Source organism: Triticum dicoccoides, chromosome 4A, assembly GCF_002162155.2.
Source record: "Triticum dicoccoides isolate Atlit2015 ecotype Zavitan chromosome 4A, WEW_v2.0, whole genome shotgun sequence".
Taxonomy (NCBI): Eukaryota; Viridiplantae; Streptophyta; class Magnoliopsida; order Poales; family Poaceae; genus Triticum; species Triticum dicoccoides.
In genome coordinates, this window is record NC_041386.1 from 26,945,410 (window position 1) to 26,972,615 (window position 27,206).

General features: G+C 47.2%; 2 protein-coding genes across 2 annotated transcripts; both read right to left on the reverse strand.

Annotated features, from left to right (window-relative positions):
• Window positions 1-5,309: 5,309 nt before the first annotated feature.
• Window positions 5,310-7,944, reverse strand: LOC119283376 (monooxygenase 2-like). Its single transcript, XM_037562947.1, has 2 exons — window positions 7,844-7,944; window positions 5,310-5,959 (listed from the first exon to the last, which is right to left on the reverse strand). Exons 1-2 carry the CDS (start codon window positions 7,942-7,944, stop codon window positions 5,398-5,400), a joined length of 663 nt encoding a protein of 220 aa, XP_037418844.1. The 3' UTR covers window positions 5,310-5,397.
• Window positions 7,945-8,663: 719 nt separating this feature from the next.
• On the reverse strand, window positions 8,664-10,931 carry LOC119284730 (monooxygenase 2-like). The gene is made up of 5 exons (XM_037563892.1): window positions 10,627-10,931; window positions 10,387-10,533; window positions 10,084-10,152; window positions 9,628-9,799; window positions 8,664-9,541 (listed from the first exon to the last, which is right to left on the reverse strand). The coding sequence occupies exons 1-5, from the start codon at window positions 10,698-10,700 to the stop codon at window positions 8,801-8,803; spliced, it is 1,203 nt and encodes a 400-aa protein (XP_037419789.1). The 5' UTR covers window positions 10,701-10,931; the 3' UTR covers window positions 8,664-8,800.
• Between the last annotated feature and the right edge of the window lie 16,275 nt (window positions 10,932-27,206).

Sequence of the window (27,206 nt, forward strand, 5' to 3'; positions counted from 1 at the left end):
TTTACAAATGGAGCAAGAGAGAGAACGATCTTAGCTCAATGTAATTTGATTGAAATTCTGGTGTATCCGAATTTTAATTCCGCTGTGTCCCGGATTCTGGTATCACTTTCGGAGCATGACTTCTAGCTTACATTGGAGCCACTAATGTCAAGCCAAAACAAGTGCTGGAGGTAGCACCGGATTCCAACGTTGCCAGATTTAGGGAAATACTCTTGGCGCTATGGATACTGGGTTGGCTCCAGGGCCTATGTGGTGGAAGATTATATGTTCAGATCCATTATGCTATTTAATACCCCTCTGATCTTGAGCATGATTATCATTAGTGAGTAGTTAATTTTGTTCTTGAGGTCACGGGAGAAATCTTGTTGCAAGTAATCATGTGAACTTGATATGTGTTCGATATTTTGATGATATGTATGTTGTGATTCCCTTAGTGGTGTCATGTGAATGTCGACTACATGGCACTTCACCATATTTGGGCCTAAGGGAATGCATTGTGGAGTAGTTATTAGATGATGTGTTGCTAGAGTGACAGAAGCTTAAACCATAGTTTATGCTCTACTTCGCAAGGGAACGATTTGGATCCAAAAGTTTAATACTATGGTTGGATTTTATCTTAATACTTTTCTCGTAGTTGTGGATGCTTGTGAGGGGGTTAATCATAAGTACGAGGTTTGTTCAAGTAAGAACATCACCTAAGCACCGGTCCACCCACATATCAAATTATCAAAGTAGCGAACATGAATAAAACTAACATGATGAAAAGTGACTAGATGAAATTCCCGTGTACCCTCGAGAACACTTTGCTTATTATAAGAAACCGGCCTGTCCTTTGGCACAAAAGGATTGGATGTGTTGCTGCACTTTATTACTGTTGCCGTTACTTGCTCGTTACAAATTACCTTGCTATCAAACTACTCGTTACCGACAATTTCAGTGCTTGCAGAAATTACCTTGCTGAAAGCCGATTGTCATTTCCTTTTGCTCCTCGTTGGGTTCGACACTCTTATTTATCAAAAGGACTACGATTTATCCCCTATACTTGTGGGTCATCATATCACTTTGCTTCAATCCTTGATTAATTCACCCAATGCCTATGAACAAAACAAAGCTTTCACAAAACATATCGTATAAGCTCTCATTAAAGTTAATGAAGAAAGACTAGAACTTAAGGTTTCCATGCCTAGCAAATTGCTTGATGAATGGGAACCTACTATCAAAATAAAGATTAATAATTATGAATGCAACACTTTATGTGACTTGGGAGCAAGTGTTTCTACTATGCCAAAAGTGTTATGCGATGTCCTTGGTTTTGATGCTATGACTACATGCTCTTTAAATTTGCACCTTGCGGATTCTATTATTAAAAAGCCTATGGGGAGGAGTAATGATTAGATTATTATTGCTAATAGAAATTATGTACTCGTAGACTTTATTGTGCTTGGCATTGGATGCAATCCTACTTGTCCTATTATACTTGGAAGACCCTTTTTGAGAACTATAGGTGCCACCATGGATATGAAGTAAGGCAAAATAAGGTTCCAATTTCCACTAAAGAAAGGTATGGAATACTTCCCTAGAAAGAAAATAGAACTTCCTTTTGGAACTATTATGAGAGCTACGTATGATCTATCGCTCAAAGATGATAAAATTTGATATCTTGCACTATGCCTAGCTAGGGGCATTAAACAAAAATGCTTGTTGGGAGGCAACCCACTAGTTATCCTTTATTTTGTTTTGCTTCGTACTCACCAAATACCAATTAGCCAAGTGATATTTTTCTTTGACCATCATAATCATCCCCGGAGGCAATATACCATCTATAATTGAAAGCCTTAATGGCACACTTCGAAAATTTAATCCAGAAGAGCAAATAAATAGAAATGCTCAAAATACATGCTCTAATGAGAATAACTCTCACCAAAGTAGACAAGAACCACCGTGTCTAACCAAAAACTCTAAATTTATCAACCACTAGGTGGTGGTCTTCTTTCCTTAACTTGCTAAATGTAGAGGAGCTCCCAAATGTTTAATAGGAAACTACTAATCCGACAACCAAAAGTTTGTGCAGATAGGAATATTAGGTTCTGCAATATTAATGGTAACTGAATCATTTTTATGAAAATTAATCTTCATGCGGGATAGTTGCTGAAATATGGACGAAAGCCACTTGAGATTTTCTTGCGCTTTTGCTAATGAGGCACCTGAATTTTTCTTAATTTCAAGTCAAATCTCTCACCGTCCATTGCGGTTCTTTGTGATTTTTCATCATGTGTAGGAATAAATAGTTGAATAATGTGTTTTGTTTGTTCAGTCAATTTCAATCATGCTTTCTTTTGTAGCTGGGCCGGCCTGCTGCCCACAGACGCAAGTCCAGTTTTTCCAGCTTTATTTTCTTCCACAACTTTTTTTATGTACATTGATAAGCTGCAGTAGTGTAGCCAGCGGATGCATGCATGCACATTGGTTTCTTAGCCAGAATACTACCTGTGCATGTGCATGAGGATTGGTTTGCTTATGTTTTCTCTCGTTTTCATGTGTTTTTGCTTCTGTTTTTTGTTTTTTTGTACATGGTTTTCCTTATTTTTCTTGATGTGTATGTGTGTAAATTATTATGCATAAGTACTATATAATATGGGTGTATTATACTAGAGCATGAAAATTGCATTATCTTTGCTTATTCTTGTATATTATAAAAAAGTATAATTTTTATGCAAATTGTGTGTAAGTATGTGTCCTCATTTTTTATTTTCTTTCTTCATTAAGGGTAATACCAATGCCACTAGATCATTCTTCATTAAAAAAGTTCTTTCTTGTTTTATTTTTATTTTATTTTATTTTTGTATAGGGTAATACCATTATTTAAAAAAAATGGTAATACCAATGCCACTAATTCATTCTTTCTTAGAAAACTTCATTTTTTATTTTTTTTATTTTAGTTTCAGTACAAGAGGGAAATAAGACTACAGGAAGAAGTAGATAGTTGGGCCTTTGGATCTTGATCGGGCGGTAGTTAGCAATTTGATTGAACCAAAAAAATCCAAGTGCATGTTTAATAGTTGCCCTCTTATTGCTAGCTTTTTTCCCACACTCGTGCTAATGTTTCGGTTCCTTTCCTTTTTCTTGTTGCTTTGTTAATTTTTTGGCATAGCTTTTTCTTTTATATCCATGCATGTGGCGATGGTTTAATAATGCAAGCATGTGGCACTGCTTAATTTTGTTATTTGAAAGTTATAGTACTATATGCTTGTTCTTACATATTGTGCAACATTGCGAGCTCGATAAAATATGTGTGCAAGCTTTGCCATCCTTTGTTTTAATTTTGTTTCTTCTTTTTAGGTAGTACCAATATAACTAATTCATCTAACTTAGAATAACATATGTTTTAGTTTATCCTTAGTGTATGTTTCTGTTTACCCATGAGAAAAGAGTGACTGGCAAAAAAGTTTATTATTCTCATGGGTGGTAATGTTTCTAGCTCTTGTTTTGTTGTTCTTGCTAAGTATCTTTATTTTATTTTATCGTGCCTTTGTTTATTGATGCTTAGTCTATTTGTCACAATTAGTTTTCTCATATATTTGTGCATGTCATGGAGTATTTGATGTTGCAATTGTCCAACACTACTTAATTTTTTTGTTAGGAATTAAACTGAAGTTCATTTTTCATGGTTCTACTTGATTCACAATTATTATTAAAGCTACACTACTATATGCTTGCACTTGCATAATGTGGAATAGTGCAAGTTCTATGAAATCAGTTGCAAATTTAGTAATCATTTGCTTCAGGGTTTTTTCTTGGTTTTCTTTCTTCTTTATGGTAATATCAGTATTCCTAATTGATTGTACATGATAATGTCATATATTTTTATTATGTCTTCGTTTATTGATGCTTAGTTGATTTCCTTTGCCATTGAATTTTTTGTTATATTTTAGCATGCAACAAGATATTTGATGTTGTAATTGTGTGAACTGCTTACTAGAAAACTTTGAATTATAATTTATTTTCTAATTTATTGACTTGAATCATAGTCCCTCCATTCCTAAATATTTGTCTTTTTAGAGATTTCAAATGGACTACCACATACGGATGTATATAGACATATTTTAGAGTGTAGATTCACTCATTTTGCTTCGTATGTAGTCACTTGTTGAAATCTCTAGAAAGACAAATTTTTAGGAATGGAGGGAGTAATTATTATTAGAGTTCACTAGTTTACACTTGTTCTTGCACATTATAGAATATTAGTTTTACATATTTTTTGTGCAAGTTGTCAAGATATAATTAATTTCTTGTTATCTTCTTATGTTTTAAACAAGTCTTGTAGTTCATTCTTTCATAGAAAGAAAGTTGGGCTTCTTTTTTTTTCTTTGTTCAGTTCACTTTGATAACAACAACTAGAATTCTTTATTGTTTAGAAAGAAACACGTTCTTCATTGTATCTATTTTTATTCATTTTTTGTTTGTAGGTAACGCCACTTCTAGAATTCTTTCTCTCTTTGACTATCTTTTTTGTTTTCACACTTCTTCTTTTAGGGGTAACCCCACTCCCACGTTTCTAGTTTCATTATATTAAAATTTATTAATTTCTCACCTTTTGTTCATTTCTTGGTTTAAATGTATTCTTTTTGATTTTTTTTCTTTTTCAATTCTTTATTTATTGTTCATTTTGACTAATTTTAATATGCATTCTCTTTGTCGAATATCTATATTGCTTTATTTTGCATGTAATACCTTGATTTTCAATTAATTTCCATTAAATATAATATATAAGGATTCTGGTTTAATTCCCTCTTTTATCCCTCTAACGATCTTTATAACTATAGAGTAATATACGTGTCAAGGCAACACATGTATACATGGTGATGGTTATGCAGTGCTTTGCATATATCATGTGTGGTCATGCTCGAAGAAATATATTCTAATGCTAGTTTTTTTAGGGGATATTATAATGCTAGTAGTACCTCACTGGAGCATCCATGTAGTTGTTTGCTGGGCTTTCATCAGTTCGGTTTTGATAGTGGAACTTCTATTCTGCTGTTGGGCTTTGATCGGGATGTGTGTTGAAATTGAATGAAACTTAACTTGGGTCAACTGGCTACGTTGGATGTGAATCAAATGTTCCAGCGAGTAAAATTGACTGACACAAAGAAATTTTCAGGCACCTAAGCTATAGGTGCTTCCTCCATTTTATTGCCATTTTCTGACTGTTTTCCATGAAATAGAGGGTATCATCTACATATTGTAAACTAATAATCCTATCAGGTATCAAATTATTTTCTTTATTTAACTCGAAAAGTCTAAATACAGGCATCCAATCGATTTGATTGATGCCGTTTTAACTGATTCGTTTTCTCTCGTCGTTCTTGTTCTGCCGTCGTGAAGGAAGGAATGACAGAACTAGAGCTTCCCGCAGTCGTAGTCGGCCATGTCGACCATCACTCTTGCCAGCAATCCCGACAGGAACTTTTCTCGGAGGAACTTTATCGCCGGGTTGCTGCTCTGCTGCACGAAGCCGACGACGTACGCGGCAGTGACCAGCCGGATGGCCCGCCACCTCCGCTCCTTGGCGTACTTCTCCAGGGCCGCCTCAGCGTTCCCGTGCCCGCCAACGGCGAAGGCCTCTCCGAGGCACCGGGCGAGGACGACACCATCCTCCAGCGCCGCGCAGCCGCCCTGCCCGAGCTCCGGGGTCATCGGGTGGAACGCGTCGCCGGCCACGCACACGCCACCCCTGCAGATGCTGCCTCGGACCAGCGCCAGCGGCGACCGGAACCGCAGCGGCGACAACACCACCTCGCTCATCTTGCTTCGCTCCACCACGTCCAGCGCCTCCGCCGGGATCTTGGCGGCCGTCAGCCTGGCCAGCACGAGCCGTCGCATCTTGGCCACGCTCTCCTCCGCGTCCCCGTCCGGGACGGTATCAGGTGTAGTTCCAGTACACGGACGTGTCGGATTAGGACTTGGGACGGGGGAAGAAGGAAAGAGGGGGCCCGGCCCCCTTTGCCCTAAACCAATTCGGTTTGGGCCTTGCGGGGGCGCGCCCCACACTTCCCTTCCTATCCTCCTTTTTCACTAAGGCCCATGTAGGCCCATTAAGTCCCCGGAGGGTTCCGGTAACCCCCGGTACTCTGGTAAAATTCTGATTTCACTCGGAACCCTTTCGATATTCAAACATAGGCTTTCAATATATCAATCTTCATGTCTCGGCCATTTCGAGACTCCTCGTCATGTCCGTGATCACATCCGGGACTACGAACAACCTTCGGTACATCAAAACATAAAACTCATAATATAACTATCATTGTAGCGTTAAGCGTGCGGACCCTACGGGTTCGAGAACTATGTAGACATGACCGAGACACGTCTCTGGTCAATAACCAATAGCGGAACCTGGATGCTCATATTGGCTCCTACATATTCTACGAAGATCTTTATCGGTCAGACCGCATAACAACATACGTTGTTCCCTTTGTCATCGGTATGTTACTTGCCTGAGATTCGATCGTCGGTATCTCAATACCTAGTTCAATCTTGTTACTGGCAAGTCTCTTTACTTGTTCCATAATACATCATCCCGCAACTAACTCATTAGTTGCAATGCTTGCAAGGCTTAAGTGATGTGCATTACCGAGAGGGCCCAGAGATACCTCTCCGACAATCGGAGTGACAAATCCTAATCTCGAAATACGTCAACCCAACAAGTACCTTCGGAGACACCTGTAGAGCACCTTTATAATCACCCAGTTACGTTGTGACGTTTGGTAGCACACAAATTGTTCCTCCGGTAAACGGGAGTTGCATAATCTCATAGTCATAGGAACATGTATAAGTCATGAAGAAAGCAATAGCAACATACTTAAACGATCGTGTACTAAGCTAACGGAATGGGTCATGTCAATCACATCATTCTCCTAATGATGTGATCCCGTTAATCAAATGACAACTCATGTCTATGGTTAGGAAACATAACCATCTTTGATCAACGAGCTAGTCAAGTAGAGGCATACTAGTGACACTATGTTTGTCTATGTATTCACACATGTATTATGTTTCCGGTTAATACAATTCTAGCATGAATAATAAACATTTATCATGATATAAGGAAATAAATAATAACTTTATTATTGTCTCTAGGGCATATTTCCTTCACACAATAGCCTGCCTTTGCTGATGGGGCTGAAGAGAAGGGGCATTGAGTGCAATACACTTTGTGTTTGCTGCGAACGACTTGATGAAGATGGGGCGCACTTGTTTTTCAGATGCAAGGAAGTGAAGCAGGTATGGCGCCGCCTGCAACTGGAGGATACCCGACTTCGTATGTGTGCGGGTATTGATGCAAAGGAAGTGGTTAAGATCCTCTTGGAGCTGGATGAGAACAGAAGGGTGCTGGTTGTATGCATGTTATGGTGTTGGTGGTCTAGGCGGAACAAGATAAATGCAAAAGAGCATGGCGAGTCGATTGATAATCTGCTAACCAGAATTCGAACATGCGCTTCCGACTGTCTGAACCTGTGCGTGAGCCAGGGAAGAACAAACCCAGCCAGAGAGGAGCAAAGCTGGAGCAGGCCAGAGGGGGACAATCTTAAATTCAATATTGATGGGTCTTTCTTCTCTGCAACTCGTAATGGTGGCTGGGGTTTTGTAGTACGTGATAGTCAGGGTGTTGTGAGAGGCTCAGGCGTTGGTCGCCTCGCACACCTGGCAAGTCCGATGCAGGCGGAAGCGACAGCGTGCTCTGAGGCCTTACAAGCTGCGGCTGATTGGGGTATGGTGGACATTACTATTGGATCAGACTATCAATCTTTTATGCGGGCAGTACAAAGCAACGATTTTGACCTCGCACCTGAAGGAGTTATGTTCAGGGATATTCGCCTCTTTGCCAGGCTCCACTTTAATTCTGTAATTTTCTCCTTTGCGCCAAGGGGCTGTAACATTCTCGCCCATGTACTTCTATGGGTGCACAAAGGCAATCTCCTAAACAGTTGTGGGCTGGGGAATTGCCGGATGATGTAAACGTCAGGAAGGCCAGCGTTTCTGCTGCGCCAGTGGGTTAATGGAATCGGGTGTTCCATCTCAAAAAAAAAACGTTCCAGCAAGTAAAATTGATTGACACAAAGAAATTTTCAGGCACCTAAGGGCATGTACAATGGTGCTATCTTAGGAGTGTAATGTAGGATAAATAATGAGGTGGAGGAGGGAGAACTCATAAGAAAAGGCTTGTCTTCTTTTATTTAAGATAAGACAAGAGATGATATCTTAGCACAATATGTGTCACCATGTTTTTAGGAATAACTAGTTATGAAGATAATGTACAATGTTTGATAAGATAGTCTTATCTTAAGTCTTGTATGTGATTTAGAGATGACAAATTTTTTTGTCTACAATGGGTCATCTCTTAGTCTTATCTTCAATAACTAGCAATTCCTAAAAATGTGGTGAGACATATTATGCTAAGAGATCACCTCGCTAAGAAATGATTCATTGTAGACATCTTTTTTTTATCATCTCTTAATTACATGCAAGACCTAAGATAAGACTATCTTATCAACCATTATACATGCCTTAAGCTATACGTGCTTCCTCCATTTTATTGCCATTTTCTGACTGTTTTCCATGAAATAGAGGGTATCATCTACATATTGTAGACTAATAATCCTATCAGGTATCAAATTATTTTCTTTATTTAACTCGAAAAGTCGAAATACAGGCATCCAATCGATTTGATTGATGCCGTTTTAACTGATTCGTTTTCTCTCGTCGTTCTTGTTCTGCCGTCGTGAAGGAAGGAATGGCAGAACTACTAGAGCTTCCCGCAGTCGTAGTCGGCCATGTCGACCATCACTCTGGCCAGCAACCCCGACAGGAACTTCTCCCTGAGGAACTTGATCGCCGGGTTGCTGCTCTGCTGCACGAAGCCGACAACGTACGCGGCAGTGACCAGCCGGACGGCGCGCCACCTCCGCTCCTGGGCGTACTTCTCCAGGGCCGCCTCGGCGCTCCCGTGCCCGCCGACGGCGAAGGCCTCCCCGAGGCACCGGGCGAGGACGACGCCGTCCTCCAGCGCCGCGCAGCCGCCCTGGCCGAGCTCCGGGGTCATCGGGTGGAACGCGTCGCCGGCCACGCACACGCCGCCCCTGCAGATGCTGCCCCGGACCAGCGCCAGCGGCGACCGGAACCGCAGCGGCGACGACACCACCTCGCTCATCTCGCTCCGCTCCACCACGTCCAGCGCCTCCGCCGGGATCTTGGCGGCCGTCAGCCTGGCCAGCACGTGCCGCCGCATCTTGGCCACACTCTCCTCCGCGTCCCCGTCCGCCGGGGACGGGTACCAGGTGAAGTTCCAGTACACGGAGGTGTCGGAGCAGGGGAGCACGCCGGAGCGGAAGCCCTGGCCGATGAACTGCAGCATCTCCGGCCCGAAGCCGTGGCCGTCCGGGTACTCGGCGAGGCCCCTGGTGGCGGACCGCCCCGAGAGGATGGGCTTGGGCAGGCCCAGCCACCTCGCCACCACCGAGTTCACTCCGTCACACCCCACAAGAACCTGCACGCACGGATCCGCTTAGTCAGTGTAAGAAGATTTTGTTACCAACCGCAGTGCAGTGCTGACAAGAAGAGATGCGCTCTTACGTTGGCTCTGATGGTGGAGCCGTCGGCCATGTGCAGGAGCTTCACGTTGCCCTCTTCCTCGATCTCAATGGCGACCATCTTGGAGGAGTACCTGATGGTGCCCTCCGGCAGCTCGTTCTCCAGCGTCTCCAGCAGGAAGTTGCGCTTCACGCACCGGATCTCGTGAGGCACGCTGATAGAAGGAACCAATAATTATTGGGAGTATCTAGAACTCATCTAAATGAGATATAATTTGGTCTCATTCACTTGAAAATTAAGAACAAAAACAACTCACGTCAGCACACACACATCTTATAACATCACATCCAATGGCTATAAGAGGTGAATGAGACCAAATTATATCTCATCTAGATGAGTTCTAGCAAAACTGATAATTATTCGCGGTCAGATTAATGATCAGACCATCGTTCCTATGATTGTAAATTCAGTGAGCATGGTCTCGTAAGATTGTCGTACCTTTTACCCTGCATCTTTAGGCTCACTTTTGCGGCAGCCTCGCCCGTGGACGCAGAGAAGGCCACCAGCCTGCGAACAAGTACAGTAAAATATTCACTTCAGTGAGCTATAGGGACAGTGGTTTGTGTAGAGACATAGACATTTTCCACTAAAGAAAGGTTCATCTTAAATCTAAAAGTGTTTAAGTAATTTGACAGGTTTGACCATGAGCCAATTATTCTGAGCTTCACAGTGAGTTGGTGTATGTACTACGTTGCTCTGTACAGAAAAGCTTTGGTGGGTGGGATGCTTAAAGATTATGACCTCTCGTAGAGGAGATGGTGCTCCCTGATCTTGTCCCCGACACCGAGCGCATCCAGCGCGCGGAAGGCGTTGGTCCATGTGGTGAAGGCGTACCCCGACGCCCGCAGCGTCGCCGACGACTCCAGCACCACGCACCTCACCCCTTTCCTGCAACACCACCCGTTCGTCAGCTTGATCTTCCAGGCCGGAGCGAGAGCCGAACGGAACAAGAAACCCCAATCAAGAAGGCTCTTGAATTACCTGTGCAGCCCCAGGGCCGTGGCGAGGCCGGCGAGCCCGGCGCCGGCGATGACGATCTCCTCGACGCCCTCCATCTACCGTGGAGACTTAGTGAAGAGTGCTAGAGCAAGAAGAAGAGAGGGATCCGGTTCTGATGGAAGAACCAGGAGCTTCAGTGTGTGACGTATTTATAATTATAACAGCAGCATGGACTGGAAGGTGGCTGGAAGGCCGGCCGATCGAGGTGAGGAGGTGATCATCTCATCTTCACGTGACGAATTGGATGGAGGCCGTCGGTTGGATGACCGGATTCTTTCTTTCCGCTGGACGCGACGGGGAAGGAAGGCGAACTCTGACTTTGGTCCACCGCGGCGGCCGTCTACGTGACCACGTCCAGGCATGTACTACTGCCTTGGCTCTCACGTCGTCAGAGATAGGGTATGGCCGGGGAGATTCTGTCGCAAAAGGTTTCAAGATTGTTGTGCTGCTCGTCTGCGAATGCCTGTGTGTGTATAGTAGCGTGTCTCGGTCGCAAGATTTGTTGTACATGCACAGAGGAAACTGCCTAGCTGGTTTCCTTGTGCAATTCATTATTGACTAGCTAGACCAATCTGCAGGCTCCTTTTTCTTTTCCTGGCAAAGTTACACGGAATTACGACTAGCGCGTTTATTTGGATTTGGACCGGACTATGGAATTCTTTGGCAGTGAGTATAATATATATGTGGTCTGATTTGATATCCACCGTGACAGGTTGTATTGCCAGGCAGCGACCACCATGCCCGGCTCCACCGTGGTGCTCATCGGCGCCTTCATGGCCGCGCTTCTCGCCGTCTCCCTCTCCACCGTCGTCCTCTGCTCCAACCGGCGCCAGGCGTCACAGCAGAGCGTTGTCGACTTCGAGCTCGGCCTGGGGCAGCCGTGCCCGTGCGGGATCGACAAGGCCGCGTACCCGACAACAGTGTATTCGTCGGCTGCGAGCCAGATGGCTGCCGCCGCCACGTCGGTTAAAGAAGATGGCCGGGCGCCGGGAGACACGACGTGCGCGGTGTGCCTGACGGAGTATGCAGACGGCGACGACCTCCGGTGGCTGCCCAGGTGCCGGCATGCGTTCCACCGGTCGTGCGTCGACGAATGGCTGCGCCGGCGCCCAAGCTGCCCGCTCTGCCGCACGTAGCCTCCACGCATGCATGCATGCACTAGCTACAGCTAGAGCAGGGTTGCTAACACGCATGGGTCGAATGAATCACACATTTGTCTTCATTCCTTGACTTTATTTATTCACTGTACAACGCTCCGCGTGAAGCTCTAACAGACAAACAAACTGCCTCTCGTGTCAGGACCATTTCCTAGGCAGCAACAGATCATAGTGTAGCTAATTCGCGTTGGTATATGTCTCCTACTACCAACTCCCACTGTTTCTAATATATCTCTTTTTAGAGATACTAGTAAGTGTGCACGTGCAACACACGTCTATTTGGACTAATAAGTATGCACGTGTAACACACGTTTATTTGGATTAACACATTATACTAAACTTAATACAAGACAATTTATTCATAAATTTAAAATTTCCCCATAAAGTACACAATCTCTTATTCCCTACTCGTACAAATAATTTGAAATATCGTTTCTCCTTAATCAACATGTCTCCTGTATTAAAAGACCACCCACTTTTCCCGATGTATAAAACTCAAAATTACTTAGAAGATTCATCATAATTCTCCATATGCACATATTTATGCAAGTATAATCACACATGAAATTAAATGTCACTTAGGACAAGCTAAGAAACCGTTTCAGTAACAAACTCCAGTCAAGAATTATTATTACAATTGAGTGTCAACCACAATAGTAGGAAGAGACCTCTATGGTTTGTTGAAAAGAGGAAGCCATTATTAGATAGAGAAGTGTAGAGATGTCTTGACTGCATAGAATCAGCTGTGAAACAAGACAAAAAAATGCGGTGGTAATGTATCCGTGTACGTTTTGTGGGGTGCACTTAGAGAAGATAATGTTTGCTCTTTTATAAGTAGTATAGAAGTAGAGACGAAGTCATAAGGATCATGATTCAAGATATTCGGAGAAACATGGTTGGTCTCTCTGTATGATGCGAACTCGTCACCTCTACCAAAGTGCTCGTGCATAGTATGTAATGTAGAGTGCAATAATGAAATAAAATAAATGATATGAGAATTTACCATGACCACAAAATATCCTACATTCATCATCATCATAATCAACATACATCTTTTGCTTCTCTTGTATGTGGTTCAAGTTTTCTATCAGGAAAACATGTTAACTCACCTGTAGATAAGGACAATATGAAAATGCTCATGTGAACTTACAATTGCCATGTATATGCTGGACAAACAAATACACTTATGCAAACTTCGGGTTTTTTAGTAAAACTTATGCAAACTTTAGTTTTTTTCACTAAAACTTATGCAAACTTCTGGGCTTTTTTTCAGTGAAACATAATTTCATGACTGCAAGTAAGGTCTTGGTTCGGCGAATTTGTCTGTGAGTTCACTATGTAGTCGTGAGTTGGCCATGTAATAACCGATAGTCAGTACTTAAAAAAACAAGGATGTCTGTTGCAGGTACGCGAAAATCAGTGAAAAATAAAGAAAGAAAGAAAGAAAGAAAGAAGGCATTGGTTGCCTGAAACCCAACTGTATGTGCTCCAGCGCTACTCTGTTTCTTATTGCCTCATCTCTAGTTCCTGTACTTCTAGATGTGTCACCACCGATGAGGTAGCGATAAAAAACAACACTCAATACTTACCTGATTAGTGCGTGTGTGCGGCGTGTTCGCATGAAGGCAAGTGTCTCCGTCATTCAGGCATGCGAGCGGCCGCGACGACCGTGTCCTCTCACCAGCTGGGTGGTGTTGTCGACGCAGGTGAGTCAGTCGTCCAGCTTTGAGGTGGCAGCCTCCACGCACCGGGGCGTGGGGAGTTCCAGTGTCCAACAAAGGTAGGATGTCTTTGGACGACGTCGTCCACGCGTGACTACTGGACAAGCGTGTCCAATGGAGCAGTACATGTCAGAGCTGAGGGAGTCGGCGGTGGCTTCGGGCGAGTGAGATCGGGCCGTGATTAGCTTCACCTGCTGCGCAGTGGCCGAGACCTGCGCCGCCCAAGGGACGACGATGGTTGGCGACCAGGCGAATCTACATGCATGGTTGTGGGGGCGAATGCCCCCACTCAATTTTTTTGGCCCACTTATACTGGTCCAGGATACTCGGGGTTGCCCCCACTTGAAGGGCGTCGGCGGTGGGTGGTTGTCAGTGTGGGTGTTGTGTACGGAGCTGAAGTCGATGCGGATGCCGGTGGTTCCCAGAGAGCATGCCCAGGACATCGACGAAATCGTTGCAGTCAGTAGAAGAGTGACATGACCTTCAAGCAGAAGATAAAGGCGGTGATGGCACGTGTATGTGTTTGGAGGAAGCTGCAGCTCCTCCTCGCGTGTCTCCCACTGTGGCTCGCGTGGTTGGTGGGCCGATGACGGCAGGCGACTCGCGATCGCGATTCCCTGATAGGAGACGATAGGATGCGCTCGTGATTAGTTTTCCTAAATAATTAGATGTGAAAGGATCGATATGGTTGACTAGAGGGGGGTGAACAGGCAACTAACAATTTTTAGCTTTTCTTTAACAATTTAAACTTTGTATCAAAGTAAGTTGTCTAGATATGCAACTAGGTGAGCAACATATATGATGCAACGAGGATAGGAACACAAGCAAGCAAATGATATGAAACAAATAAGCTTGCACAAGTAAAGGCACGAGATAACCAAGAGTGGAGACGGTGGAGACGAGGATGTGTTGCCGAAATTCCTTCCCTTTGAGAGGAAGTACGTCTCCGTTGGAGCGATGTGGAGGCACAATGCTCCCCAAGAAGCCACTAGGGCCACTGTATTCTCCTCACGCCCTCACACAATGCGAGATGTCGTGATTCCACTATTGGTGCCCTTGGAGGCGGCGACCGAACCTTTACCAGCAAGGTTGGGGCAATCTCCACAACTCAATTGGAGGCTCCCAACAACACCACGAAGCTTCACCACAATGGACTATGGCCTCGCAGTGACCTCAACCGTCTAGGATGCTCAAACACCCAAGAGTAACAAGATCCGCAAGGGATTAGTGGGGGAATCAAATTTCTCTTGGTGGAAGTGTGGATCGAGGCCTTCTCAACCACTCTCGAACAAATCAACAAGTTTGATTGGCTAGGAAGTGAGATCGGGCGAAAATGGAGCTTAGAGCAATAATGGAGCTTGGGGTTGGAAGAGATGAGTCAACAGGGAAGAGGGGGACCCCTTATATAGTGTAGGACAAAGATCCAACCGTTACCCACCAACCAGCCCGCAGCCAGCGGTACTACCGCGCCAGGCTAGCGGTACCACCGCAGGGCCGCGCGGTACTACCGCTTGCTATCAAGCGGTACTACCGCACGGCTATGCGGTACTACCGTACTAGCCCGCGGTACTGCCGCAACCCCAGCGACAGCAAGATCAGATCTGACGTGTAGGAGCTGAGGGCGGTACTTCCGCAAGCGCGATACTACCGCGCCTGCATGCGGTACTACCGCAAGGCAGAAATCCCCTAGCCAGGGGGGAGGAAACATCCATGCCTACTTCCACAAAGAAACGGAACAAGCAAAAACCCGACACAGTAGTACTGCCGAGGGGCGGTACTACTGCCTGACAGCATAGCACGGTACTACCGCGGAGCGAAAGCGGTACTACCGCGGTAGGTGCGGCTGTAAAAAATTACATCCGCCCCTACTACCGCGAAGGAGCGGCACTAGCCTGATGGGCAGCGGTAGTGCAGCTCCAGGGGAGCGGTACTACCGTGGGCACCTGCGGTACTACCGCGCCACCGCATGGTACTACCGCTGATGCCTACGGTACTACTGCTTTCCTGGGAGCAGTACTACTGCAACCCAACTCAGCAGCCAGAACCAGGGAGGCGAGAAATCGGAGGAAGCTCCAAGGGACAAAAGGAGGGGACAAGAAGGAGACGTATACGTGATGATTCCACCCAAACCTTTCCAACGCGGACCCCCTCTTAATAGTACGGCTTTTCTACGACTCAAGTCCACCAAAAAGAAACAAAGAAAAGATGTCGTCTTCAACAGTCTTCGAGGGGCACCCAACCGTCTTGTGCCTAGCGATGAAATGTCTGGAATACTCAAGGCACACGATTAGTCCGCAAACGCGTTGTCATCAATCACCAAAACACCTTAGGGATAAATATGCTCTTACAATCAGTGGCGGAGCCAGAAAAAGTCAATGAGGGAGGCCAAGTGCAGTTGAACATGGTTTGGGAGGGCCGGCGCATCAAAGTTCATCATTTTAACAGCAATTTATCACCTCTTAACATGCATATTAGGCTTGAATGAATGATGTTAAGGGGGGGCAAGGCCCCTGCTCGTCCCCTGCCTCCGCCACTGCTTACAATCTCCCCCTTTTTGGTGGATTGATGACAATACGGGATTTGCACAAGGGAAATAATATTAAGTAACCGCAAACCCCTCCTCTCTAGAATATAGACGGGCTCCCCCTAGATGTGTGCCACCTAGATGAGTGCTTTGGACTGCACGTCACACATACTAGGATCAAAGCTCCCCCTATATTATAGAGACAAGGCATATCTATCACTAGACAAGATAGTACAAACATAAGTTAACTAAGATAGATAGAGTGCATATGTCTTACACCATATGTAGGATAGGTCTCGAAGGCATAAACCAAACAAAAGCAAACGAGGCAAATTAGGTCCAAACAACAAAGCAAACAAACACACCAAGCACGACACAACGCAAATCCCTACACTCTCTCCCCTTTGGTATCGAGACGCCAAAAAGGCAGAGAGGACACCTACACACACGGGGTGGCTCAGGCAGATAAGTCGTCCCACTGCTCCTCGTGCTCCTCGTCAGACTCAGCGGCGGGGACGGTCTCCTTGATGTCTTCCTCTGAACTGGTCCACTTGTATCCCTGCTTCGACATCCAGGCAGCCTCAGGTGTGATGACGTCCTTAGACCCGCCAGACACATCCTCTCCAAAGAGCCTCATAACCTTCTTGTCACGGCGGCGACTCTCCTTGTCTGCCACGTGAGCCATGTACTATCCCTTTGCCTGCATGCAGAAGAGAGTCTTCATCTTGTCCTTTAACTTTTTGGCCCACGACGGCTCAGAGGAAGGTGTGGTGGACCTAGCAGCACGGTCCTCAGCAATATTCTCAGCAGCAGCCTCCTCCTCACCAGCAGCCCTCCTAGCAGAAGAGGCCTCAGCACAAGTAGTGGTGTTGGCCCAGTTGGGCTTGACGCGGAGGCTGATGGACTCATGGCGAATCCAGTCTGGAGCAAGGAACTCAACACCAGGGTACATCTTCTCCCAAGTGGTGGAGAGCAGCAGAAACATGTACGGTCCATAGATAGGTACCTTGCGAGTGAACACCGCAAACGAAGCTCACACCACATGATGTGTGAGACATCAAGTGGCTGAGTCTGAGATGAACGTGCCTCTGCACACAGGAGCAACATGTCCACCAGATAGGCATGGACCTTCTCCTTGTCGCCAATGCGTGGGAACAGAGTGTTGCGGAAGATGCGATGCATGATATCCAGAAAGGAGTTCAACACCCAAGTTGACTTGCCATTGGGGAGCACTTCTCAACAAGGAAAGGCTGAAGCAGGTTCTTGTTGGCAGACTCAGAGTTGGCGTGGGGGCGAACACCAACGGGGGTGTGAAGCCCGTCATCAGGAATGTACCGTGTCCGATGAGCGGTAGTACCGCACGAGCTAGCGCGGTAGTACCGCACCTGACGGGCGGTAGTACCGCACTACCGCACCGTGTCAGATCCGAAGAAGTTCAAATCTGAGAAAAGCCCGTGAAACCGCGGCGGTACCACGGTTGGACAAATCTACCACGAGACAACATATCAAGTATGATTCCTACGCAACACGACTCTCCTACATCCTACTCTTGCATAGATTTGGCCTAAAATCTCAAGAACAACAAGCATCTCCCCAAAAACCTAGAAGCGAGAGAACAACCAAGAAAAAGAGGGATTTGGGGAAAAACCTTGGTCCATGGCAAGAGGAAGTGGTGGGGAACGATCCCACCGGTCGGAATCCGAGGAGAGTGGCTGGAGACAGAGATCCGGCGAGGGCCTCCGGCGCCATTCTTGAGCAAGAGAGAGAGAGAGACAAGTGAATAGGTATGGGGAGTTGGAACTCCCCTGCCAGAGTCATAACCCCCACGCTCCCTCGACGGCGCGGTAGTACCGTGCCCCATCGCGGTAGTACCACTCGGCGCGGTACTTCTGAAGTACTGCACCTGAGCGGTAGTACCGCGCTATGGCGCGGTAGTACCGTGCCTCTCAAAGCGGTAGTACCGCGGCAAGCCGCGGTAGTACCATGGGCTCAAAAAGATGCACGTTTCAAGCACACGAAAAACGGGGTCTTTGCACAAACACTCCAAGGCAACACGACACCACAAGACCACACAACACACAAAAGCAGAAAGGCACACGACAAAACTAAACAACCACGAGACACCACCTCTCCAAAGAGAGGGCGGTGGCCGTAGCCACCTATGCTTGAGTCAATTGGTATGGCACCGCAAAGAATTATCCTTGGGTCCATGACCAAAACTCGTCTTTGAAGCACAAGTACCATCAAATATGGCTAATCTGAAAGACTTGATCAATTTATGCATAATGGGGGGAGGGAGAGTTCATTGAGAGAACAACACTCCCCCTATGTCCATGCCTACATCTAAACAAGACAACACGTTGAGTATGGTGGGGTGTGCAAGGGTTCAAGCAACATTGCTCGAATCAATGATATTTAGCTCATGCCTTAACTCGCGAAATCTTGCTTCATCCAAGGGCTTCGTGAAAATATCTGAAAGGTTATCATGAGTGTTGACATAGTTGAGCTCGATCTCTCCTCGCCTAATGAAGTGATACAATATTTATGCATAATGAAATGATACCAGATCTCGATATGCTTCATCTTGAAGTGTTGCACCGGGTTGAGAGAGATCTTAATGGCACTTTCATTGTCACACCAAAGAGGCACTTTGTGTAACGCCCTCGATGCGGCTATATCTCCCACGTGTCGAAGCACGACTTAGAGGCATAACCGCATTGACAGCAATGTCGCAAGTGAGGTAATCTTCACACAACCCATGTAATACATAAGGGAAAGAGATACATAGTTGGCTTACAATCGCCACTTCACACAATTACATGAATAAAGCATTACGTCAAACAGATACAATCAAGGTCCGACTATGGAACCAAAATAAAAGAAGTCTACCCCAAAAGCTACACAGATCCCCGATCGACCCCAACTGGGCTCCACTACTGATCAACTAGAAAATGGAACAACATAAAGGACAAGATCTTCATCGAGCTCCTCCTTGAGCTTGGTTGCGTCATCTGCACGGTTCAACGGCACCTGCAAGCTGGTTTTGGAAGTATCTGTGAGTCACGGGGACTCGGCAATTTCACACCCTCGCGATCAAGACTATTTAAGCTTATGGGTAAAGTAAAGGTATGAGGTAGAGCTGCAGCAAGCGACTAGCATATTTGGTGGCTAACATACGCAAATGAGAGCGAGAAGAGAAGGCAAAGCACGGTCGAGAAAACTATGATCAAGAAGTGATCCTAGAACAACCTACGTCAAGCATAACTCCAACATCGTGTTCACTTCCCGGACTCCGCCCAGAAGAGACCATCACGGTTACACACGCGGTTGGTGCATTTTAATTAAGGTCAACTTTAGGTTTTCTACAACCGTACATTAACAAATTCCCATCTGCCCATAACCGTGGGCACGGCTTTCGAAAGTTTAAATCCCTGCAGGGGTGTCCCAACTTAGCCCATCACAAGCTCTCACAGTCAACGAAGGATATTCCTTCTAGCGGGAAGACCCGATCAAACTCGGAATCCTGGTTACAAGACATTTCGACAATGGTAAAACAAGACCAGCAAAGCCACCCGAATGTGCCGACAAATCCTGATAGGAGCTGCACATATCTCTTTCTCAGGGCACACCGGATTGTCCAAGGTTCCGGTAGGCCAGCCAAGAGTTGCCCCTGGTGGCCACCGGCAGCTGACAGGTTGGACCAACACTCACAGGAGCTCTGGCCCGGGGGTTTAAATAAAGATGACCCTTGAGTCTGCAGAACCCAAGGGAAAGAAAAGGCTAGGTGGCGAATGGTAAACCCAATGTTGGGCCTTGCTGGAGGAGTTTTATTCAAGGCGAACTGTCAAGGGGTTCCCATTATAACCCAACCGCGTAAGGAACGCAAAATTCGGGAACATAACACCGATATGACGGAAACTAGGGCGGCAAGAGTGGAACAAAACACCAGGCATAATGTCGAGCCTTCCACCCTTTACCAAGTGTATAGATGCATTAATTAAATAAGAGATATTGTGATATCCCAACAAAAATATCCATGTTCCAACAAGGAATAAACTCCAATCTTCACCTGCAACTAACAACGCTATAAGAGGGGCTGAGCAAAGCGGTAACATAGCCAAACAACGGTTTGCTAGGACAAGGTGGGTTAGAGGCTTGGCTCAACAATATGGGAGGCATGATAAGCAAGTGGTAGGTATCGCAGCATAGGCATAGCAAAAGAGCGAGCAACTAGCAAGCAAAGATAGAAGTGATTTCGAGGGTATGGTCATCTTGCCTGAGATCCTGCAAGGCAGAAGAACGAGTCCATGTAGAAGACAAACGGTCGTAGTCGAACGAATCCTCACAACACGACGTTACCGGAACCAACCCGAAGAAGCAACACCGGAAAGAAGCACACAAGATAGTAAACAAACCACACACGAACATGGCATGATGCACAACAAGTATGGTGCATGTCCGGTTTAATGAAGCATGGCATGGCAACGAGCACAAGCAATTCTACAAATTATGTGGAGCTCTATATGCAACTCCGTTGCATATTGACGAAGCCACTGAGGGTGTCCTGGATTAGGGGGTGTCCGTATGGCCGAACTATACCTTCAGCCGGACTCCTGGACTATGAAGATACAAGATTGAAGACTCCGACCCGTGTCCGGAAGGGACTTTCCTTGGCGTGGAAGGCAAGCTTGGCGATGCGGATATTTAGATCTCCTGCCATTGTAACCGACTCTATGTAACCCTAACCCTATCCGGTGTCTATATAAACCGGAGGGTTTTAGTCCGTAGGACAACATACACATCAACAATCATACCATAGGCTAGCTTCTAGGGTTTAGCCTCCTCGATCTCGTGGTAGATCTACTCTTGTACTACCCATATCATCAGTATTAATCAAGTAGGACGTAGGGTTTTACCTCCATCGAGAGGGCCCGAACCTGGGTAAAACTTTGTGTCCCTTGCCTCCTGTTACCATCCAGCCTAGACGCACAGTTCGGGACCCCCTACCCGAGATCCGCCGGTTTTGACACCGACATTGGTGCTTTCATTGAGAGTTCCTCTGTGTCATCGCCGTCAGGCTCGATGGCTCCTACGATCATCGATAGCGATGCAGTACAGGGTGAGACCTTCCTCCCCGGACAGATCTTCGTCTTCGGTGGCTTCGCACTGCGGGCCAATTCACTTGGCCACCTGGAGCAGATCGAAAGCTATGCCCTGGCCGTCAGGTCAGATTTCGAAGTTTAAACTACACGGCTGACATCTGCGGGGACTTGATCCTCGACGGATTCGAGCCACTGCCAAGCGCGCCGCACTGTCCCGACGAGCATGATCTAGCTCTGCCGCCGAGCAGTGCCCTGGAGGCCGCACCCGCATCGGCTCCGATCCTTAATTCGGAGCCAACTGCGCCAATCGAGGATGGGCGGTTGGACGCCGCCTCGGGGACTGCGATCCCAACGGCGATTGTGCCGAACACCAGCCCCGCACTCGAGACTCGTGACTCCAGGGAGCCGGACTCCTTTCCGGACTCCGAACCCTCCGCACCCCGGCCAATCGAATCCGATTGGGCACCGATCATGGAGTTTACTACCACGGACATCTTTCAGCACTCGCCCTTTGGCGATATTCTAAAGTCACTGAAGTCTCTTTCTTTATCAGGAGAGCCCTGGCCGGACTACCGCCAGCAAGGTTGGGATTCGAACGATGAAGAAATTCAAAGCCCACCCACCACCCACTTTCTAGCCATTGTCGACGACTTAACCGACATGCTCGACTTCGACTCCGAAGACATCGATGGTATGGACGCCGATGAAGGAGATGATGAAGAACCAGCGCCTACTAGGCCCCGGAAAGCCACCTCGTCATATGATGTATACATGGTGGACGCACCAAAAGATGACGACGAGGAACGGAAGGACGCACCGAAGGCCTGTTCCCTCGAAAAGCAGTCAAAGCGGCGACGCAAGCGCCGCCCCAAATCCCGCCTCGACAGAAATAGCGATCACACAGACCCAGCACTGGAGCAGGGTGAACCGCTGCCGGACAACGGCAATCCGGATAATCAAACCGAACAAACAAATCCTATCAAGGATAATGGCCCGGACGACATAACGCCGGACAGACACCCGGAGCAGCAGACCGCCCGTAAAAGGCTTGTTGCCACCGCCAGGAGCCTGAAAAAATAGAAGCAAAGGCTCAAGGCCGCGCAAGACACACTCCAATTCAGATGGAGTAAAATACTCAGCACAGCAGCAAGGTACGACGACAATCGCCCCTCCAAGAGCTACCCAAAGCGGAAGCTGCTGCCCGAATTTGATGAGGAGGCCTCAGAACCTCCACAACCAAATATCAAAGTAGCCACCTGGTCGGATGGACGACCCCTCTACCAACACAGAGCGGCATACAATGCCACTCACAATACAATACGCGACCCATGCGAGGGCTCGCACCCAAAGGACGGCGCAACAAGATCCATCTATGGACCACGCAAGCGCGCCCCAGCGTACAACGCAACACAACAAACACCCGAACAATGCGGTACACCCAGCTACAGGGGTGCCGCACACCCCCTGTGTTTCACCGATGAGGTTCTGGACCATGAATTTCCAGAGGGATTTAAACCTGTAAACATAGAGGCATACGACGGAACAACAGACCCCGGAGTCTGGATTGAGGACTACATCCTTCACATCCATATGGCTCGAGGAGACGATCTCCACGCCATCAAGTACTTACCTCTCAAGCTCAAAGGGTCAGCTCGTCACTGGCTCAAAGGCCTACCCGAAAGCTCCATTGGAAGTTGGGAAGAGCTCGAAGACGCCTTTCGGGCAAATTTTCAAGGGACTTATGTCCGACTTCCAGATGCGGATGATTTGAGTCATATAACTCAACAGCCCAGAGAGTCAGCCCGAAAGCTTTGGAACAGGTTTCTTACTAAAAAGAACCAGATTGTCGACTGTCCGGACGCCGAAGCCTTGGCAGCTTTCAAGCATAGCGTCCGCGACGAATGGCTCGCCAGACACCTCGGCCAAAATAAGACGAGAACGATGGCTGCATTAACAAACCTCATGACCCGCTTTTGCACGGGTGAGGACAGCTGGTTAGCCAGATGCAGCACTAGCGACCCCAGTACATCCGAAGTTAGAGATGGAAACGGGAAATCACGGTGCAACAGCAATAGCAAACGCCAGATTAAAGAAGATAGCACGAAGGGCACGGAAGTAAATGCCGGATTCAAAAGCTCTCGGCCAGGTCAAAAGCCGCCCCTTAAAGGCACCAGGGACGAACTGTCCAGCCTCAACAAAATTCTGGACCAAGTATGCCACATCCATAGTACCCCTGGTAAACCCGCTAATCATACCCACAGAGAATGTTGGGTCTTCAAGCAGTCCGGCAAGCTCAACGCCATACACAAGGGGGAAGATACACCAAGTGAAGACGAGGACGAGCCTCCCAAACAAGACACGGCGGAACCAAAGAAATTTCCACCAGAAGTCAAAACAGTACACGTGTTACACGTGATCAGGGAAAAAAAACAAAACGGCACTCCCAGGAAAACATACCCAAGTGCCTGACCCCGCGAAGTGCTGCCACTGGTCATCTCAACCGATCACTTTCGACCATCACGATTACTCAGCAAGTATCCGGCATGCAGGATGGGCTGCCCTGGTATTAGACCCAGTAATTGACGGATATCACTTCACACAAGTCTTGATGGACGGCGGCAGTAGCCTAAACCTAATATATCAGGATACAATCCGCGGGATGGGGTTAGACCGAACCCAAATTCGCCATAGCAATACTACCTTTAAAGGAGTAACGCCAGGCCCAGGGGCTCGTCGTACGGGCTCCCTCTCATTAGAAGTTACATTCGGCTCCCCCGATAACTTCCGTCGCGAGCATTTAACTTTCCACATCGCTCTGTTTCAAAGTGGCTATCAAGCACTGCTCGGACGAGAAGCTTTCACTCGCTTTAATGCAATACCACACTACGCATCCCTCACACTCAAGATGCCCGGTCCACGTCGCATCATTACAGTGCACGGAGATATCAAGCGCTCTCTGCGCGCCGAAGAGAGTGAGGTTGCCTGGGCAGCCAAACATTAAAGGCGTCCGGACCAGCAATCGAGTCCGGCGCCGCTATTTACACCGAATAAGTGATCACACCCCTATTTGTCAATACAAGGGGCTCAACGCGCGAAGACAAGTGGCAATTTATTATCATCTTCAATTATACATGGTTTCTTTAAAAAACTATATTTTTGCACGACAACCTTTTCACCTAGCTTCCTCTCTTTTACAGACGATCATCGTGCTACACCCGTCCAGGATACGGCACAACGGAGACACAGGCGCAGACGTGCAGCAGGGACCCGCTCAAAGGATTCTTTTTAGATTAAGACCCTGCGTAAACCTTTTTTACTGTCTCTTGTTGATACATATCCACCGTTGTGAAGGATGCTGACGTCTTGGCATGTGGCCACGCCAGAACAATGCACGTACCTAGACACACGGGGCTTCTTACAAAGGCCATTATTTAGGCCCGGTTTATACCACAAAGACCGAATACCTTAGGGAGTGTTCGGCGTCGCGAGTTTGGCCCTATATGCATCAGCTCCAAATCATTGTCTTTTGTCAAATGTTGGGTTTGCCCGGCTCCTGTGTTTTGGTGCCTTATGTTCCGCTTTACTGGCTAAGGTAGCACCAGGAGAACTACTGCGATTGTGCCCTGGTTCATCCGGACGAGCACCTCAGTAGAGAAAGCTGAAAATTGACTGTCATGATATAGCGCGAGACTGGTCAACCACTCGATGACCTGTGCGAATGTTAGAATTCCTCCGCCTTAACAAAGGGCCGTTTTTCGGCCAGGCATGTACGCACCCTGAGATCGGGAGAGTGCGGAGCCACCAGGGGCTATCTCATAGCCCCACTGTCAAACTCCTATGGCTAAGTGAAAGTGTTAAAGCATTATAGTCCGGTTGCCTCGCTCGCTCCGCTATCACCTCCTTAATAGGACCAAGACGTTGGGTTAAGTGTGAAGGCGTGTTTTTGCTAGCACCTCCGCATTATATGCGTGGGGGTTGAAGCCGACGACTGCAATCTTTCAGGTTATACACACGTATACAAAAACGGCCGCCCAGGAGGCATCATATTACTTTCAGGCAAAAGTATAAAAATAGCCTTATAAAACTCTATAAAAGCACTTCGCTTAAAATGAGATTACATATCACTCAAACATAATATTTTTTGAGCACTGGGTCTCTACCGAATGGGCACCCTCAAGAACTTCTTCAAAGTAGTGCTCAGCAGCCTTTCGACCTATGGCCGAATCCCGCACTGCAACATTGGTAGCATCCATCTCCGCCCAGTATGCCTTGACACGGGCAAAGGCCATCCGTGCGCCCTCTATGCACGCCGACCTCTTCATCGCATTAATGCGTGGCACCACGTCCAGGAACTGCTGCACCAAGCTGAAATAGCTGTTCGGTTTCGACCTTTCCGGCCATAGCTGATCCACCACGGACCTCATGGCGAGTTCGGACAACCTATTTAGTTCGGCCCATTCGGCTAATTGGTCAGTCAATGAAAGTGGACGCTTGGGAGTATGGAATTATCTCCAAAATAGCTGGTCTACTCCACGGTCTGTTTGACCCTGGAAGTACTTGGCCGCATCGGCAGCGCTCGCCGCCAAATCCATATACACATCCTCCGAGCTCCATAGCCGATCCAGAGGGGCATACCGTGGATCTCCGAACTTCCTCCGCAACATAAAGGATTTCCCAGCTACAATATCCCCGGCTTCCCGCAGCTCCTCCTTCTTTGCCCTCATAGCAGAGCGAAGGTATTTTCTCATTGCAGCAGCCTTCTCAAGGTCTGATGCCTTAGCCTGGTTTTCCTTTTCAAGAACCCGACAACGATCAGCGGCGGCTTTTAATTCTATGGACATCTTGGCCATCTTATCTCGGCTTTCGCCATGTGCGGCCTTCTCGGCTTGCAACTCTTCGGCCGCCTTCAAAGCAGCCGCATTAACCAACCTTGCTTGTTCCTTGGCTCGGGCAAGTTCTGCCTGCAAGGCTTCAACAGTGGCAGCTCCATCTGCAGTCACAACATATTAAAGATACTGGCATTATGTTGCTCTTCCTATGTGACGTTTACCAGATATAGACACTTACCCTGTGCCTCGTCAAGCCTTTTGTTAACAAGCTCGATGTCGGCGTCTGCCGCATCCAACTGCCGTTCTAAATGGGCAAACTCGCTAGTCCGGCTAGCCACCGGAGCTTCCATCACCTGCACATAGAGGCGGTATGGTTATTACCTGGGAATTTGATCCTCTGTTCGTCGTCGTTTCCGACAACAACCAGAGTCTCAGGGGCTACTATCTACACAGGGCACACCTAGCATGTGCAGGACTATCATACATTCTTTTACATACCTCAAAGCCTGTCAGTAGACTCATAAAAGCTTCATGCAATCCGCTTTCGGCGCACGATATTCTCTCCATCACCGTATTCATCAGCACACGGTGTTCATCTGAGATGGCCGCTCGCCCCACCAACTCCCTCAGAACATCCGATCGCACACTAGATGGTGCTGGACTCTTTTGTCTGCTCTCTTAGGGAGCCGGACACTGGGAGCTTCGGGGGTCAATGGGATTATCTTCTGGCCTCACCGGACTCGGAGAGGCCCTCCGCGACGACACTTCAAGGTCGCCCGCTTCCGGAGCGGAGGAGTCCGGAGGAGGCGTTTCGCTCTCCATCATCTCTGGAAGAAGATCCCCTGAAGACGAGCTCATTTGAGAGGGGCTAAGGCCCGAACTGCTAAAGATATATGCAGTGGTTATTTTCTCAGAAGAAAAAGATGACATATCTGTACTGTTAAAGTATTCCGGGTCACTTATGACTCGCGGGAGAATTGATCCCCCCGCGGACTTTGTGCGGCAACAGCACCCCCCAAGGTAGGACCCTTGGTGGGAGACTTCTTCTCCCGTTTGGAAGCTTCGGCTTCCGAATCCCCGGGCATGGTCCTTTTCCTCTTTCGGTCGTCTTCCTTCATGGAGACGCCTGCTCCCTCGGTTAGAATGGGCAGCGTTGGGGGCCCGCGTCCGCCCTTACTGTCCTCCGCAGTATCTTCCCTCAAGGGCTCCAGGCAAGGCGCGATCTGGAG